The sequence below is a fragment of the Chaetodon auriga genome, chromosome 8, assembly GCF_051107435.1.
Source record: "Chaetodon auriga isolate fChaAug3 chromosome 8, fChaAug3.hap1, whole genome shotgun sequence".
NCBI classification, from domain to species: domain Eukaryota; kingdom Metazoa; phylum Chordata; class Actinopteri; order Chaetodontiformes; family Chaetodontidae; genus Chaetodon; species Chaetodon auriga.
Window position 1 is genome coordinate 7,512,405 of NC_135081.1, and position 19,223 is coordinate 7,531,627.

Here is a 19,223-nt window from a genome sequence, read left to right on the forward strand (position 1 = left end):
GAGCCGGCGCGAAAGCTCTGTGAACACTCAGCAGCACCTGCTACTGCTCGGAGGTCCAGCACTATAAAGCGCCTTAGCATCGCCAAATGCGCCCGAGTCCTCTTTGAACTCCAATTCAATTAGATTGCTTCTTTGTATGTTTGTTTCATTTCGGTCACACCTTGCCATCACAGGAGCTAATTTGTGGTCTGCTCCAGGTTACAGTGTGAAGATGACAGACTTGTCCCGCCTCCCTCCCCCTAACTCCCCCACCCCCACCTCTTCCTACCCCCCGGTCGCGTGGCTTTCACTACCCCAGGTGTCCCCACTCTTACTGGCGCAGGGATGCCATAAATTTGACTTTTTAATGAAGAACCAATGCTTTGAATGTCTGCCTCTTCCTCCTCCTTTCAAAGGGAAAATTGTTTAGAATTATTTCTTCACACTTCTAAACTGATGTGCCTCGTGGGATTACATTATTGAAGAAAAATAAATCTTTCATGTTTCAGGTATGCCCCAGTAATCGTATCAATAATGTTTTCCTTTTGTTCTCGGGGAGAAGTTGAACGGCACAATTGTTCGGAAATTGCAATTACCAGCGACGCCTCGTTTGCTTTAGCCTTTGTCTCCTTCGTAATGTGTCCTTACACAAACTTCAAAGTGGAATGTATGGTCTTGTAATAACCCAGTAGCTATGAAATAGATGGTGCAGTACACATTGGTGGCTACAGCTTGGGAAAAAAAAAAAGTACAACTTCTGAAAATCTTCAAAGAACCTTGTCAGAGCCGTTTGATATTTCCATTGTTTTGGATAAAACCGCATGAGGAAATGGGCCTCAAATCTCCTTTCCATGTTTATGAATAAAGTCAACACTAAATAGCAATCCCAAATGTCAAATACTACTTTTTGGAGACACTGGTAATCTGTTCCTTGTCATACACAAGCCTTACTAGTCAGATTTTTTTTATTACTTTGCTATCTGAGCTTACAGTAGCTAAGTCTCCCTTTGCCTCCTAAGACCCAAATGATGTACTATCCAAATTTCTTTTTTCCTCATGGCAAGTTGTGCGCAATCATCAGGTGTAGCCATTTTCCCCATGATCCCTTCCTCAATTAGATCTATTTAAAACTAATGTCGGCGTAGCTTAAATTTACCCCACTTATGTGAAACTGCCGTGAATTAAACAGGACGCAATCCTGGCAGCATTAAATGGTTTAAGTGTGTTATTCCTCGACTATAGGAGGAAAAAGAGAGCCCCCTTGATTAACTAAACCCTCTCAAATGTGATGGCGTGCTGTAATTAGCCCTGTGCGGACTTGAACGTGGGTTTTAAAGCAGCCACTCATCCCATGGCCTTTATCTTCTGCTGCTTCCCAGAGAATAAGGTCTCCCGTGTAAGGTTCCTCCACTGAGCAGCGACTCTCTGGTCTTAGCTTAGCCTTGTATCTGTGTAGTCACTCTCTGAAATGGGCTTGTCAGGGGGACCTAAAACCTCCATTAAAAGTTTCAGTCTATAATAGGTATTAAAAAGCTGTAGGAACACAAAGAGGAGTACCAATTTTCATTAACATATGAAGCACTTATTAACTTTGATCAGAGTGCGGTGAAGTAGCAAAGCCGCTTAAAGGCGCAAAGGTCAAGAAGTTGAATGCCACCAAAGACTCAGTCATTTGCCTTACCCTTGCAGAAAAGGGACTCCCCAGATAAGTGCATGGAGCACCTTGACGTCCCATCTTGGTCTGAGGCTTGGGGACCTCTAAATTGGGTGATGTTTGACTCCTTAACCTGTTTGATTAATGATGTCAAGGCTCTCAATGGTTTTTGGTGCTTTCATAGTTGTGGTTTGGGAGATGTTGGTGGTATCACATGCAGAGGCCTATTTGCTTCTGCAACATAATTGTGAAACCTCACTGATGCTAAACTGTGAATGTAATGCAATTTTCAGGAAAAGAAGAAGTGACATATCCCAGTCGATTTTCCCCCAAAGCCCCATCTGCAGTGGTTCCGAACCATTTAGCCTCATGACCCTCAGCACAAACAGTTATGTGCTCATTATATCACTAGTTGCATACGTCTATGGGTTGGGACCAGTTCAACAACAGGAGTGATTATTTTCCTTGTTCTGTATGAACCATTTTTTCTCTCCAGTAATTCAGAAAAAATAATGAAATTAATTTATATAAATCAAGTCCAACTTTGTCGAGAAGAACATTTTTTTTAGCGTTCCAATCTCTTAATCATCTTAAAATCCTGCAGCAGTCAAAGGTAACCTAAATATTATTACTATTATTTTAACCCAAGTAAATTTTTTTATATACTTAACTACAGTGTTTGGGTACCTTTATAGCACTTCAATTAGGTATTTTCATTTTACGGTACTTTACATTGCAGGTTCAGATTTTACATATGATACATATGATACTTATGATCAACAAATAATGTATGATGCATTTTTCACATAATAAACTCCCCAACTGTACATGAAGTAGTTAAAATTAGCCCATCTAGCTCAATAACAACATTGAAATTCTGCTTACACGTCAATATATCAATAATAGTAATCAATAACACACTGTGTATAAGAAGAAGCGCTTTGAAAGGGTCCACTTTGATGATAACACCTGCACCTTTACTAAAATAAAATTTTGAATGAGGGACTTTTACTTGTAGCTGTGTATTTTTGCTCTGTGGTTTTACTCCTTTACTGAAGTAAAGGATCTGACTCCTTCCATTTCCACTGTCCCTTATAATGATGCTGCTACCATTTATAGGGGTCCTGACCCCAGCTTTGAGAAGCACTCATCATTTTTATCAAGAATAAAGAAAACTGTAAGCCAACACTAGAACTACTACATTTCCACATGTAGCAATCGCCAATAAATGTATGAAGAGTCCCTTGTCAATGACTCTCAACATAATGTTACTGGAACAACATATATGGGTGTGAAATGAAACAGCTTGGTAGAATAATAGAGCCCCAGAGAGAAGGAGCTCTGTTTTAATATACAGCACATATACCTATTGAGAGCTCTGGGAGAAAAAAAGCCTCATATCTAAAGAAATAACCTTGGCTTTTCCTGCGATTAAAACAGAATCTTACCTCAAACAACTTCTCCTGCTCGGTCAATTTCACATTTATGGAGCTCTGCTTGTGAAGAGCCCACAGTTGAACGCGCTGACTCCACAGCAAAGATTTATACTCTATTGACACACCTGGCTCCATAATTGTAAGAAAGATACCTCTTTTATATACACTGAGTGGCATCTTTTTTACTGAAATTGTGAAATTTCACCTTGCTGTTTTACCCCCTCTTTTATTGTTGGCTATCTGTGAAGTTCAGCACAGGGTGTTGCCACAAGCTGTTCCCTTTGTGCGTTCCAAGTGCTGTCTGATGACAAATGACTTCCTTAGTTTGCTCTGACAGTAAATTTACATGTCATTTCATGTGTCTCATTTCCTCACCATGAAGCACCTTTTTGAGGAGTCAAATTACATGACTTTTTTCAGCTCAGGCTGCTTGATTCTGATGCTGTTGTGAGTGTTTGTGTGTCAGGATGCATCAAGAACAACTCAATGTGAACATTTAGCCCTCTTCTGCAGCGTCCTCCTCAAATGACAGGAATCATAATGTAGGCAGAAACATTTTATCACAGTGGAAGTGAAGAGAGAAAGCTCAGGACTGCATACACAGGACTTAACATAGCACATAACAAACCCACCTTGACCCTTCAAATAACCTCTGAGTGAGTACTTTGACTTGCAGCAGTCAGAGATGTACAGTAGCAAACAGAAAGTGGCAGAATTAATTATGCCACTCTTTGTGTAACACAGAAGTAATCAGAATCTCCAGCAACACAGGAGGAAGATCTCCTTGGCGCTTTCGCCACAGCTGCCAGTGCCCAGAATGGTAAATGTGGAATTTTAATGCACAGTTGATGCTGGAGAATATGGGGAAATGCTAATTTGTGGTGCGATAAGATGAATCGAGTCATCCCTTTAGCCCCATTTGACTCAGTGGAGGAAATTAATCATTAATGTTTGTTAAGTATGACAATCTAACTGGGCCAGATCTACATGCTCAGAGACTGAGGCAGAGCGAGATAAAGACCCAGGCTGCAGACAGGGAGGAAAACTGCCAGATTCTGTAATGATGGGAATTTATTGGCATTTAAAGAGACAGTGGCAAGGCATTTCACTAATAGCCTTCCTCCATTGGAGTGCTCTGCCTGCCACAAATTGCATGCAATTCAAACCTATTTTTCAGATAGCAGAGAAGTCTTACAGCTATGCTTGACTTTGGTGAAAGAGGTTGCTTCCTGGAATTGACTTTATCTGTTGCAGCATAATCTGCATCAACAACCTAATATGCAATATCAACTGACTAGCACTACCACTGCTGGCGGATTGCTGGCGTCCCCCCTAATATTACATTCTGAAAATCATTGCTAAGCTACACTAGCAAGATTGGGATGGGTTTAGAAAAGTGGCAGTGGGTTAAAGTCATTGAGCCTAGAATTCAGTAACATATAGAACTGTGCAATCCCATATGAAGACTTAAAAATACTTATACTCCATTTTGCAGAAATTGCGACCTGTCTCTAGACTCAGTGGTCAGGATTAGAGCGCTCTGAGCTCCTTAAAGTCGCACACGAGAGATTGACATTTTCAAGGGCTTCCTTGGCAGAGACAATGCTAAAAGGGAGAGAAAAAGCCAATATGACTTTGTTGCTACCTTGCTCCAGGAATTGTGTGTGTAAATCGCCTATAAGCTTATTGACCTGAATGCATAGCATGCTGCGTGTGACTGCGGTTTGGCTAGAGAGCTGTCCTTTGATAGAGCAGCGATAGGGCTGATTTTAACAGCTCACTGGCTCCTCTTGCATGCCCGCCAACCCTGCACCCAGCAGGCCGCCTTGCCTCCCCAGCCCTCCCCGTCCCTTCTGTTCTGTTCTGCCTTCTCTCACTCAGCCTGAAGTATCTCCATTTGACTGTGCAGGGAAAGGAACCTAAGCCAGATGTAAATTATGATCTAGGCGATAATGTAGAGAATGATCATTGACAATCTGTCTCCCTTGATAAGACAGCAGAGGGTTTCAGTTCAAATGATGAAACAAGGCAGGGTTCCTATTACATATAGTGGACCACTGCAAATGTGGAGTGGAGCACCTCAATCAATCTATTTCTATATCAGAAAGGCCAAAATTCCTATGTCGTTTAAACCATAAAAATGGGTCTCCATATTCCTCTGTATTCCAGGTTTTATCAGACCTCACTGTAAGCAAAGGAGTGCTGCTCCAGCACTTCCTCTGCTCTGCTTTTTACTGGTGACATTTGTGCAGGAAACTTCATCAAAGCCCTGTGACATTGTTCCCTGTGAGGTTGCCTGGGCGATTGTGTTTAAAATGCATTGCAAACTGTGTTAGATAGAAGGCAGAAAATCCTTAATCACTGCTTAATTAAGGAATCATCTTGTAGCTTCATTTCCCGGGCTGTAATTAAACACTTCCAATACGTTTCGTTACAGGGCTTAACATGTTCGCCTGAGATCAAGGTAGTGCCTTTAATGTTATCTCGCCAGCTTTTTTTAAACTCCGCTCCATTGGAAGGAACTGTTGATATACGCCTTTGTTATCCTCGTCATAATACAAGTCTAGTATGCTAAAGAGGTTCTTCAGGCCCAACAATAAATAGTGGGGGGAATTTAGTTGAGTGGGCTCCCTGATAATATACTGGGAGAGGGAAGGAGTGGGGGGGAGAAATCGCCTGCCCAAGCAGACACTTGCATAAGCAAAACTGGGTCATAATGACCTCATGTACTGTAAGTAGGACATTTCTACAGACTTCCCTTCACTATCACTTTTTCCTTCGTATACGTCTCCTCTTTTCGTGCGAGGCAGAAAGCTGACATCCTTTTGGCAATGTTTGCTACCTTCTTTGAAGTGAGCCATGTCAAAAAAAAAGCTAAACAAGCATGGTGTGTGTGCTTGATCTGGAGATTAACCTAACTGAGGACGGATGGCTCGGGAGTAAAGTAGTGTGTGTCCCGTGGCAGTTGTCACTGGAAGTGTGATAACTAACACTCTGAAATGCTTTTTGGAAGCTGTGGGGGGAAAAAATCAGATACAGATGTGGTAAACAACCACACGACAACGTGTACGTATGTCCTGTCATATTTGGTGATAGATTTTTATTGCAGGCTGTGTCAGCCACATCTTAACGATATATTGTCTTTGTCATCCAAATATATTCACGTTTGAATCTACACATCATCCCTTTTTGCCTTGTTGAGTGTATGAAGTGTAGTAATCCATTGTAGTAATCCAGGCCTGTCCTTGACCGTTCACTATTGGGTTTAAAACATCAAAGGGATGAAAACGATATGGTGACAAAAGTGAGGGAAATGTTCCTCCACAAACTATCAGCTACCACTACATGCCCCAAGCAGGTTTGCTCTTACTTGCCTGAGTTTGGAGAGACACAGTGCAACCACTGTGTCAGCCTCATTGGATTTATTCAGAGCGCCACACTAGGGGCGCCTACTAAGCACTGATTTATGTGTCTATAAACTTTGAGTACAAAGTGTGCTTACTACAGACATGCAAAAATAGATTTTTTTACTGTAAGTGCATCCAAGAGCGCTCAACAAGAGCTCCCATCAGCCATACATTCAGAGGTGGAGCCTGTTTAACAAGGTCTTTAAGCACTTACACCTTGGAGAGAGATACCCAAATATCCTTTAGCATGGTGTGTGCGAGCCCCGAGACTGTAAATCAGCCCTACATCCTATAACACACATTCTACCTCGCTCCACAATAGATCAAACGGTAATAAATAGCCACCTCTCTCCCACACATTGCTTTCCTTCCTGTTCCATGGGGCTACCTCCTGTTCCTGCAAGCACTCATGGGAACTCTTTTTACATAAAAATATGCAGCTGGATCTGGTGAGCTCACAGCAAATGTACGTACACAGAATGATATATACACATAAACACACGGTCGCACACAATGTCAGTGGCTCACGTACCTTCAGACTGTGACACACACACACACACACACACACACACACACACACACACACACACAACTAGTACAGGAAAGAGTTATAAAACTACATGATTTTTTCTGGGATAACATCCAAAGTCCTAAGAATCTGCCCTCTGGAAGGGCAGCACAGTCCATAATGCAGTGATTAATTAAATTAGGTGTCTGAGCATTAAATTTGGATTGAGTGCTGCTCACTTTGTGTCTCGCATGCTTCATAGGACTTAATCTTTTTCTGCCTTACAGGAGAGGAAGATGGCAACCGAGAAGCAGGAGAGACGGAGATGGACGGGCAGGGCGAGAAGACCAGGCACCCCGCCGTGGGGCCAGATGAATGGGATGGTCCAAGTAAGAAAAGTCTTCATATCGCTTTCCTAGATAGCTTCTGAGTGCCCTTTGGCAAAGTTATTCTAACTTAACTGCAATGCATGTTGCATACTTTGAGGTAAGGTACTGATTTTGGCATTGAACCTAAAAGGAGCAACAGGGTGTTTGCAGACACTTTTGCTTCGAAGTAACAAAGCATTATGTCTTGTATAGCAACTGCAGAAGGACAAATGAGTCAGAAGTGTTCATGCTATACAACAAGCTACTTCAACTAAGTGTACACCCACCATTCAGTTAACAGTACATTAAATTACCAACAATTGCTTGTACAAAAAAGCAGGTTTATCATTTATTTTCTAAAGAAAGCTATAATGCGATGCAGATGTAGCTTTTACAAAGAGTTTACAACACTTTTTTTTATCTTGTTTTAGCCTTTTACTAAGAGTAACTTCATCAAAGTGATGGATAATACATTGAACAAGATAGTTGCGGAGCAATTACTGCCCAGCAATCGCCTGCACCCACACTGCTGAACACACAAAATATGATTCCTTTTAATGCATAAAATGACCTCAAGAATTTATTGCAGGTACATGCGCTTGTACAAAAAAGAAAGAGAAAGAAAAAAGAGGAGAGAGAGGTAGAGAGAGAGGGAGAAAAAGTGGATTTGGGCAAGTTGTGCTTGCTAGCTCGAAGCCCCCCGGGGTGTGTATTTTATACTGACAGTGAATCAGTGTTATCGCACCTATCAGATAATGCATTTATCATTAAATTTCACATTTGCATTTAAATCTGGGGAAGGAAATGAGCATTGCTGGCTAAAGATAAGAACGCTGGGACGACAGTAATAAACCATCACTGTGATCAGTCAGGAGAGAGGGCTGAGGGGGTCAGCTCAGAACTATGGGGGCCATGACAAAAAGAAGGCATCACATGCGGAAAAAGGCTGTATGTGAGGGGAGAAAATGCTGAGCTTAAAAATACTGCTTTGAAAAGGAGCGATGGATGTAGCATGACTAGATGTATGACTGACTGTAATTATCCTTCCCCCTTCTACTTAGCCATCAGAATGAGAATTAGAGGCTCAGAAACACACTGCTGGATGGGCGATGCGGAGAGGAGGAGGAGGAGGAGGAAGACTTGAGTTTTATGGGAGTAAAGTGTCTCTTGCATACAGTGAGGATGGCTGAACTGCAGAAGAGGTGATGTGAGACATGATGCCCATTTCATGTTTTACTAAACCACAGCCTGAGTGCTTCCGAGCTATCGAGTGACATCCAGTTTGAAGACTTGAGCACTGCGTCCTAATCTCTGCTGTATTACAAACTGAATAATGATACTTAGCACATGGCTGCATCCAGCTTAAAGAACAAACTGTATACAATCGAGTCAGGTTTTTATATATGTGTGTGTGTGTGTGTGTGTGTGTGTGTGTGTGTGTGTATGTATTTATGTATGTATTAAAAAAATCATTTTGTAATCAACATGTTACCAGCAATGTAACTTTGCCGACATCTCTATGATATACCAACCAATTAGTAAGTGACTTACACTGAGGCAGTCGTGCCCCTCTGTTTTCTCAATGGGCAGCTGAGAGTGGGCAGAAATTAATCTTGGCGCATAATAATGCCATTCACTCTCCCATCATGGCTGCCATGAAAGGTCATTTCCCTTTTTAATTTTTCCCATTGTGCTGCAAAAGTCAGATGGGCATGTTATAATTTGAATAAAGAGGGGAATCAGACAATCAGATAGGAACATTTGAAATGACATGACTTCCTGTTCAAAGCGATTAAAAGCAAATTTATTTAGTTTGAGACTGTCTACCCTTTAATCTCTTTGTAAATGTTCAGATAGTTCAGCATTCAAAAGTTCTTTGTTATTCTTTGGCTTAAGTTTAAGCAGGTGTGATTGTGATCACCAACAGATAATTTTTAATCACTGCGCGTGTGCATCTGAATAGGATGTGTAATGGCCGTTACATAAAAAGAGTGAAGCCTTTTAATGAGGTGGGCTAACTCGGAACATGCCCACCTGCTTTGGTGATTCTATTGAAGCACCTCCATACCGTTTCCCTTTTGCTGAGTAACAACAAAAGCCTTTACAATCTACATCCTTTAATTGAACTTTTTTTTTGTCCCTGCGTTTCATCTCCACTTTAGTAACTCATGTCAAGTGCTGTCCACGATCGCCCCACTGTTCTCTGATTGTCTTTCTGTCTGGAACAGCAGAGAAGCGCACAGAATGACTCACTATTAATCTGATAGCTGCCTTTTCTGTGCTGTTCAGAGTGCTGGGGCTCTGATGTGGAACACCCAGCGAGTTCCCTTTCTCTCCCCTCGTCTCTACAAGTATGTCCTTAAGCAAATCTGCACACTGATCTTCTGTCTCGTGTTCATTTCTCGTCACGGATGTTTCGCAATCAGCCGCTGATTTGGGAGATAGCGTGTCATGCTATTCTATTCATTTTCATGGACTGGTGGCGATAGGAATCTGACTCTGTCTCTCTCATTCTCTCCCACTCGCTCTCCTCTAGGCTAATTGGGAATGGTGTGTGTTAGCTAGCTAACTCCGCTAATGAACTTGTTCTCAGCCTTATCTAACGGCTTGCTCGTGTAAACTACACCCCCTTATGAAAGTCAGGAAAATCCAGGGTTCGTTAAGAGAGCTGCTAATGTGTTCACTGTCATTTCTAGTAAAAGTGTTAAGCCTATAGAATACTCTTTGTTTCAGTGTGGTATTTAGTCTAGTTTAGTTCATAAACTGATAAATATCTGGAGCAGGAGCAGGGCTCCTCTGGTCTTTAACTATAGAACCTGCATATATGTATTCCTGTCAGTGTTGTACACGACTGATATGATGACGCTTTGCAGGACTGTATAACTGCTGAGCACTACACTGGTAGCAAAGTACTTCATTTAAGTTTATTGTATTGTAGCATGCACGCACACAGAATAAAACAGTATTTAAGGGGCCGCTCCACCAGTGATGGTTCTTGACCTTTGATTCAGGCCGTTCTTTTTTCAAAATCACTTCCACCACCTTCAAGGAAGTGCAGCTCCTCCAACACATCGAACATTAGAGACAATGTGTAAAACAACATGCAAGAATGACTGATACTTTGAATTGAATTGAACTGACCTTCATTTTAGTCTTAAAGTTAGATGCAGTAATATAAGTATTAATGAAGGCGCAGTTATTTTTTTGTAAACCTTTCTTTGTAAAACTACTGTAGATGCAGCTGAAGCATTAACATTCAAAGACCTTCAGAGATTAAAGTGCACTCTTTAACTTCTAATGACAAGTGCATTACTGGCTTTGTATCATACACAGTGGTGAAAACAGATATATAGATATAGTAGATATAGTCACAAATACAGGTAAAATAAAGGACACAGCAAAGGAGGAGATACAGAAAGAGGAGATGAGTGTGACAGGGAGGTAACAGAAGCCATGTGATCACCTTGTCCACAAATCTCTTCTTTTGGCTGTGCCTGACGGCTGGCTTACTCAGCTCCTGGTGCCAGCTGGGCATCAGCCAGGGCAAGGCAGGGGTCAGCTGAAGGAGTGGCCATCTGAGAATCTACCTGACGGTCAGACACAGACGGAGCACAGGCAAAGAGACCCCCACCCCCGCACCCACCATCAGCGCCTTAAAAACGATATCCATTTCATCCACCCCCTTTTTCCCTCTTTCAGGACATCAAACATGCACACGTTGAAAACACTGCTTCAGTCAGATGTAAAAACTCATGAGTCTCATTTTTGACTCCAGCCAACCCAGAAGGGTCTGTGGCCGATCCGTCTTCTTCCAGTCTCCAAAAAAAAAACAACAAAAAAAAAAAACAATAGCCATTTCAGGTTTAATGCACATATGTCATGCTAGGAGAATTGGAGGACCAGATGGCCACGATACTGTGGCAGGTGCCTCAACAAATGTTTGCGGTTGCCCGTGCTGCTATTTATATCGTGGTGAAACACAGACACGCAAATATTTGCAAAAGGACAGTGGGCCCTTTTTTGTTCGGAGTCAAAGTGATCACCAACATAAACAGATGGGATTAAACCTTTTGGGCATCAGTTACCTGAACTTTGAAATATCCTCAGTTCATCTGAAGAAACTTGTTCAAGGGGGAAAAACAGGAAAATGCTCGGAACCAAGGATGAAGGTTATGGCGTCTTTATGACCCCATAAGCTGTAATCAACAGTCCATAATGTTCATATTTTTGCATTTTAGTTGCAGATGCTTTTCACCATTTGCCCTGAACTGAACTGAAAGCAAACTGACCCAAACTCCAGTGCAAATACAGCAAGAAACTTTTAAATTCTTGCCCAGCGACAGTCCATTTGAGCACAGTTCAGTCAGGTTGCTCTCAGTAAACAAGGCATTTTTTAACTCAGCACCCAAGTCCATTATAAAGTCAGGGTGTCGTCAAGGAAGGAGGGGTGAGCCGAAATGAGGGAGAGAGACAAACGGAGCACCCAGATGCAGATTAGGCTGCAGAAGATGAGGGTGTAAAAGGGATTTAATGGTAGGATGGATTAGAGAAATCCTTGTAACAATGTTAAATAATTATGGTTCCAGCCGAGATCAAAGCGCCATTGATTGAACCCCTCAAGCCTTCAGCACACAGAGTCTTGGAAAGCAAAGATTGGTAAACTAGTGCTCAGACCACTCCGGCTGCTCCAGTTAAATTGGATTGGAAATATTAGGATATAGATGAATCCTTCAGGAGGCTTTCGCAAAGCTTTTGTCACCGGAAATGTAGCTTGGGAACGGTATGAAAGGTTTGATAGTGTACTGTCTCGACAGAATCATAAGACGAGGGTGTCGCAGCTGTCTCCACTGATACCTAAGCGTTTTAAGTAGACTTATAGACACACTTGACTGTTATATCAGCAAACTGAAAACTTTCAGCGCAGGCTTTCATTCAAGGTTTTATTCCCCCCCCCCCCCCCTTCTCGTCTTGTAATCAAGAAATTTGGACGTGCATCATGGCAATTCTTTCTCAGAATAGGAAGGTTTTATCTCGCTCCTCCAGGGGTTTATTCAAAGTCTTCAGACAAGTCTCACAAAACATGAATGACACTGAGATTGCTGATACTGATGATGAAAGTCCATCATCAGCTTCTCTGTGAGTTCTGGGCCCAGAGTGATGTAAAATTAAATTGCAATCAAAGTTCTACGTGTAAACATTGTCCGCCTTTTTTTTTTTTCCAAATACATTTACTTCTGAGGAGATTGCTGATGAAGGCTTTATACTACATGCATCACCTGTGTGTGGAGAGACAACACCTCCCCCAGCACCACACACAAACACACACACACACACACACACACACTTCCACAAATTCACAATGTATGATTATAATGATGAAATATGCAACAAGAGATTAGACAAATCACTGTACTCCTATGCTGCATCGCCTTGATGCAAATTTAGTCACTGATCCGTTATACTAAGAGGCTTTATGAAGGAACTTCATGGTTGTTAGTTACATAATCTAAAATAGGGCAAAATGCAATCACTGTTCTTATCATCTGAGGAAGATGTCACTATATTCAGTCCTAGTTTTGTGCGGATACGTGGGATGTGGCACACTGAGAATGCCCTTAATAAGATAATTCACTTCTAACCATTTTGTCTGCATCTCAGCTGAATTTGTGTCCACTTACAAAGCCATCTCTTTTACTGTGATTACTATTTCACATTAACAAGCCCAAAGAATTCAGAAGAAAACCAGAGCTCTCACTAGATGTGAAGCTGACTTAAAGCGCGGCTGGTGGTGGTGTTTCTGCCCCCAGGGACTTGACACCCATCGCGTCTTTCTTTAGCTCTCTGAATATGTTTGTTCTGCAATGCTTACCCTCCCAGGCGCTGTAGCTGCACACGTTTTTCTAAGAGGTATCATTGTAATTGGTTGAATATTTGATGTGTGTATTTAGCATTAACATGGAGACACTCGTGCAAGCGGTGCTCGGGGATGTAATGCTGGGTAAACTCTGGATTGCTCAACTGAAACTCAACTCGCATGTGGAAATTTTCATTTCTTTTGGCCTTTTTTAAATAAAACTACAGAGTATATTTGAGTGACTTTGGTTTGTAGTTCTTTTTTCATGCATGAATTTGCAAGGCTTTTTTTTTTTTTTTTTTTTCTTTTTTTGCAAAATCTGGATGCAAGTGCTCCAGATAGTGCTTAGTTTCATATGCATGACTGTTTCACTTTCATTGACTTTGGTGTCCTCACATTATTATTTGGCCATAGGAATGCACTCAGTCCCATCCAAGCCATATCTCTCCCAAAACCCCAACCCCCTACACTCTCTCTCCCACGCGCACACACTCATCTACAGCCTTCACACTGGTAGGTATTGATATCAGAACAGTGCCCCCGCCTGTGTAGGCCTCTCATTGGTGATGAACAGCTGGGCCCAGCTTGGCCCACTGGTCACGCCAATTCCACCTCCTTCTTTTTTCTGTTTAGGGGTGGTGGGGGGTGGGGCCCGCTTGTCAAGTGAATTAAAATACCAAATAATAGTAATAATAATGACAATAAAAAGTTAATAAAAAATGGCATGTTCCTCCCTGATTGTGCGGGTGTTGTGGTATTCAATTATGCAATTTTCATTGGCATATTAATCATCTTTTCAACAAACAAGCCGCCGTTAATTAAAGCAAAGCATGGATAAAGACGTGTTGCCGGATCATCACTCCGTTTATCACCGCGCACAGACCCGCAGTTAAGTAAATTCAGGCTGTGAGATGAATTTCAATGGTCTCCCTGTTTCTTCCTCTGTGTGTTTGTGTGCGTGCTTGCGTGTGTGTGTGTGTGTGTGCATGTAGTTAGCCATATATTTATGCACATTGTGTTTGGAGGTGTGGTTTATGACGTTTCGTGTCAGTTTGTGTGGGAAACTGAAATCACACGTTACTAGCAGTGGAGAATCACTTTAATTGTTTAATGCAGACCTCCGATTCATGTGGGAGGTTTCTTCTTTTATCATCCTTTTTTTTTCCTTCACAGATTTGAATGTGAATTGCTCTTTGATTGTGAATGCACCTGTTCAGATCAGTCAGGCTGACTCCAGCTGAATGAATTTAGATTTCTCCTCTGCCTCTCAGTGGCCGTGGTGAGTGTGTAGAGGAGGCCAGTGGGACTATATGACATCTCTGTACACACAGGACAGCTCTGCCCATTCTCCTTGTCTCTTTTTCTCTGGCTTTTTGTGCCGCCTCTGTGCCTTGCTCGTTGGTGGGAGGGGATGGAGATTATTCAGGATCTGGTAAGATATGGGCTTCTCTAATCATAGCTCACTGCCTCTACTGTCATTCAGTCACTAAATAGAAGTGGAGAAAATGTCTTGGTGACGGGAGCAGCCAGACAGCCATGCAAGTACTTGAGTTCCGCCAGCAGAAAAAGAACTCGAGGCATCTGTAGACATGTCGTTTGTCCCTGTCCCTCAGTGTGGAGCAACTTTATCAGCACCAGCCGCTCACCCACTTGCTAAACTGGAGGGCCAGTCGCCTCTTAACTTAAACATAAGATCTTTGTGGTTTGAAGCACTCGGCTGCTTTGCGCCCAATATGGATGTGAAAGGCAAACACGACTCCAGTGTCGCCGTCGCCCATCACAAAATCACACCTCATGGAAAACTTGTTTCTGCTGTGTTAGCTCGAATCTAAATGCACTCAAACAGACTGTTGCACTGGAGCAAGATCCCCCCCCCCACACACACACACCCCCACAGCCCCCCTCCCTCCCCACCTCTAAAGAAAAAAAAGAGATGATGGAGAAAGAAAGAGAGAGGGAGGGAGAGAGGAAGAGGGAGAGTGGGAAATAGATGGAGATGGAGGAAAGAGAAGGAGGAGTGAGAGAGGGGGAGAGAAAAGTCAAAAACCTCCACATAACAATGCCGGAGAAAAATCAGAACATTTTCCACCGAAAGATGGGCCATTTCCAAATCCTTGTGCCCTATCAGACAAATTAAAGTAAATCAAGCATGAAATGAAGCAGAAGAGCCCGGAGATAAGGCTCCTTTAAGTCGTTTACAGATTAGGACAGAGAGAGAGAGAGAGGGAGAGGTGCATCTGGTCTCTGGCAGTGAAGGAGGCTAGTTTCTCATTTCACAATAGCAGCCTGTGTATAGGATTACTCTCCCCTGTCACCGACATGAGGAGCAGTGGGGGAATAGACGTCCACAAAATGTGTCTAAATATGTCCCTTCAGAAATGTTTCGAACCAAAAACCTCTCTGTGTTGGCCAGATGTGACATGTGATAAACAAACAGGTTACGCGCAGCGTTTGACCCGGTGTATCATTCTGATTTGTTTGTTATTTCAGTCGCCTCTTCACCTTTTCTTATGCTCAAGTGGCTTCATCACAGCGTGGCTTAAAAATTCAAATGAATTCAGGATTGGCTGAGCTGTGTCACGTGATTGTACGGCTGTCAGCTCCTATGCGCATGTTAAGCACGCTTCAGATCAGTTTTGGGGGAGGCGGGAAAGGGAGGTGGTGAGGTGGTGTACAAATTATATTCTCAAAATGTGATTTTGTTTTAATGTTGCATCGCTCTGTAAACTGGGTTGTTTAATATGTACACCGTACTTCTATTTCCTGTCTTACATCAACAGATTAATTGCTGTTTTATTTTAGTACTCGCAAATAATCAAAACATAATTATGGAGCTAGTTGCTCATGGAGGAACGATATTTTACACTGTATACACAGACAGGCACACAAACATTCATTCATGCATGCACGCGAATGCAAAAGGAACTACACACACACACACAGACACACACACACACACACACACACACCCTATACCACATGCTTACTTACACACACACACACACAGGCACCCACACAAGGCAAGGGTGCTCTGCTCTTTGATGCCGCCCGTCAAGCTCTCGCTGGATTTTGTTTCACTCCTTTCGTGTATCTTTTCTGGGAGTGATGAGAGGTGGGCTCTGCTGCGGCGCTCAGCTCGCTCTGAGAGAGACGAGAGCTGGCCCCCGTCGCCAGGTAGCTGCTCTCCAAAGCCACGACCTTGACCTTCCCAGCCCAAGTCTTAGGTTTAGCTCCTTTATCGCACTATCTCCAGGCATTTAAAAATACTCCTGAAACTCAATGATTTAACCCGCTTTTACGCTGTTCACATCAAAACTGGATGAAAAAAAGCTTAATCCATCTTATCTGTTGACTGTCAAACTGCTCCGGCTAAAACCTACTCACAAAAGACAACTAGGTCACCCAGGAAAAAACAGAATTCCCCGTTACCCAGGGGAAGTTGCAGCCTGGTAATTGACTTGGGAGGAGATTCAGGAGTACTTTAAAAATAGTCCAGAATTAACTGCAAAATGTCAGGACTTGGAAGTAGCAATGTTTACTTGTGTTCCTTGCTAAAAAGTTGTTTGTTTAGACATTTCACAGCACAGTCATATAAGGATTTTTCAAGCCAATCTCCACTTATACTTCTTTCCAAATACAACCATTTGTCATGCTGTGTTGTATACACTTCATGAACAGGAAAAATAACAATTTCCTTTAGCTAGCTAAAGTCTTAGCCTTCATCTCTCCCAAATACATGCATTCTCGGTTCACACACCATCAATTACTCATTCATCCTGACACACTCAGGTGGGGTAATGTCCTTTTGATGGTTCTGAAATTTTAAGGGAAAGCATTTAAAATAATCAGATTCCAGCTGGAGTGGAGTGTGTCCTCTAGATGTTGTCACCGATATGGTGATATCTATGTGTGAGGACAGTCATTCTTTAAGTTTTGCTGTCTCCCTTTACATGCTATCAATAGAAATTGCAGTGCCTCTTTAAAGATGGATGTCTCAGAGATTGTTGTCAGCGAGCCTGCTGCTGACTTCGCCAGGCTTCTGATGAAACGGAGAGGCTTGACAACTGGTATATTTCAACTGTTCAATGACACCAAACAACAGTTTCTGTGTTGGTGATGTACTGCAGAACCTCCTTCTTGTGTGTGGGTGAGCTTGTGTGTGCACCTCTACTGTTCGAAACTTTCTCATTTCTTTATGACTTTAATCATTGCGGCTCCAATTCAAAGAGGGTCATGGGCATGGCAAAATCTTGGCTTATATTTGGATCCTCACAAAAATGCTGAGTCCTGTATCCCAAAGAATTACGTCCATATTGGACAGTTCCACACTTCATAAATTATGTTCACTGCCACTGTTCACTGCCAATGCAGGAGGAGTTCTGTTTATGTAAATATGGGTGGATGGACATGTAACGCGTCTGACGTGCCACAGTCATGTCATAGACCTGCAAATAAGGTTTGCCTTTTCATTAAAGGAATAGTGTTTGCTCTGTGGCGGAGACCTAGATGAAAAGATTGATACCACTGTCCTATCTGCCCATGAAATAGCCAGCCAGCAGCCAGTTAGGTTAGCTTAGCGCAAAGACTGGAAACAGGGGGAAGCAGTTAGTTCGCCAGTATCAGTGTGCTTGTCTGGTGATGGGGATGGAACACCTGTATTCCATGTATGATCTCCTTCTACAACAAGGGAATGGTAGTCCTCCATCCAAGGGACCAATACAACAACCACCACCCCACCCACCCCCCAACCCCCTGCTCAGTCTATGTTCAATGTCACAGCTAAAATGCCCTAATCCCTGTGGCTTGTTGAACTCTTTCCCCCCAAGCCCTCCACAGCCTGAAAACAAGCCTGACCTGAAGGGGTGAATCCCCCTATCCCCCCTCCCTCCTCCCCCTCTTCATATGGCCAAACTCATGCGGTTGCCTGGAAACTTGCTCTCCTGCAAATGGTCAACTTTCTCCCCGCTGTTCAGGGCCAGAAGCAGTCACATCTAGGCGGGTTGGGGGTGTAGAGGTGGGTGAGGAGGAGACGAGGTAGCGCTGGTGGCGGTGAGGGGTCCCCTACTGTTTTAAAACAAGCGCTTTTCTCAGAGATAATAGTGTGGGCTGTGGGTTATAAATGATGCATTTTGCTCACAAGGACCTGATAATAGCGTTTTGGGTAGGGGGGATGAAAGTTCATCGCTCTCTTATCAAAGCTCTGGGACATTTCTCCTTCAGCTGTAAAATTCCATATCACATATCTGCTTTAAAGATGTGGCACCTTTTGTTGAACCAATACAGTGCATTCCATTTCACCCCATATGCCTCTCTCATGGTATATTAATTTATAGCCCATTTGCTGGCTCTATAACACAGCCTGTCAGTGGAGATGACTGGGATTCACTAAGACATCTGTGAATTGCCGCGCACAGGGTATTGAACTCTGAACAGCAGTCATTTATTTGCTTTGATTCAAAGGTACTGCTTGATATCAAGGGGGATCATCTGCCGTGTGAAGCTCAAGCATATTTCCCCACTTGTCTCTACACTTGTCGTTCTTTGTTTCCCCATAACATCCGCCCTTACTGTTAACGTGCTAAAGATAACTGGAAAAAAGGTGAAGTAAACCATAAACTTGGTCAGCAGGGTGTTTTTATGCCGCCGGCAATTTCTTTTCCTTGAAGTTGGTTCTTTGAACCAGTTAAAGAAGTCAAATTCATGTTGAAAATAGCGCGAGCAAATCCATTGCTTTAACAAATGTTAATCTGCAGTAGCAAGTTGATGATGTCATTTGTCATCTCTGACCATTAGCAGAGACCTTACTCCAGGCCAGAAATTATATTAAGAAAATTCAGGCTTACGCTTCATGTGCATTAATAGAAACATTCACAGTGAAATTGGAATCTATCATTGCAATTCAGAGAATTAAGGGAAAGGATATTTCAGTCACAGTCTTAAATCAAACCTGTTGGGACATTTCGATTAAATGAGTGTTTCTTACCTTTAAAATTGTGTAACGTGCAATACAGCTATAT

General features: G+C 42.6%; 1 protein-coding gene across 1 annotated transcript in view; it reads left to right on the forward strand.

Annotated features, from left to right (window-relative positions):
* Positions 1 to 19,223, forward strand: part of zfpm2a (zinc finger protein, FOG family member 2a) — a 116,429-nt gene that overhangs the window by 32,348 nt on the left and 64,858 nt on the right. The window contains exon 3 of the mRNA XM_076737735.1: positions 7,272 to 7,373. Coding sequence (XP_076593850.1) covers positions 7,272 to 7,373 — 102 coding nt within the window. The remainder of the gene's footprint in view (positions 1 to 7,271; positions 7,374 to 19,223) is intronic.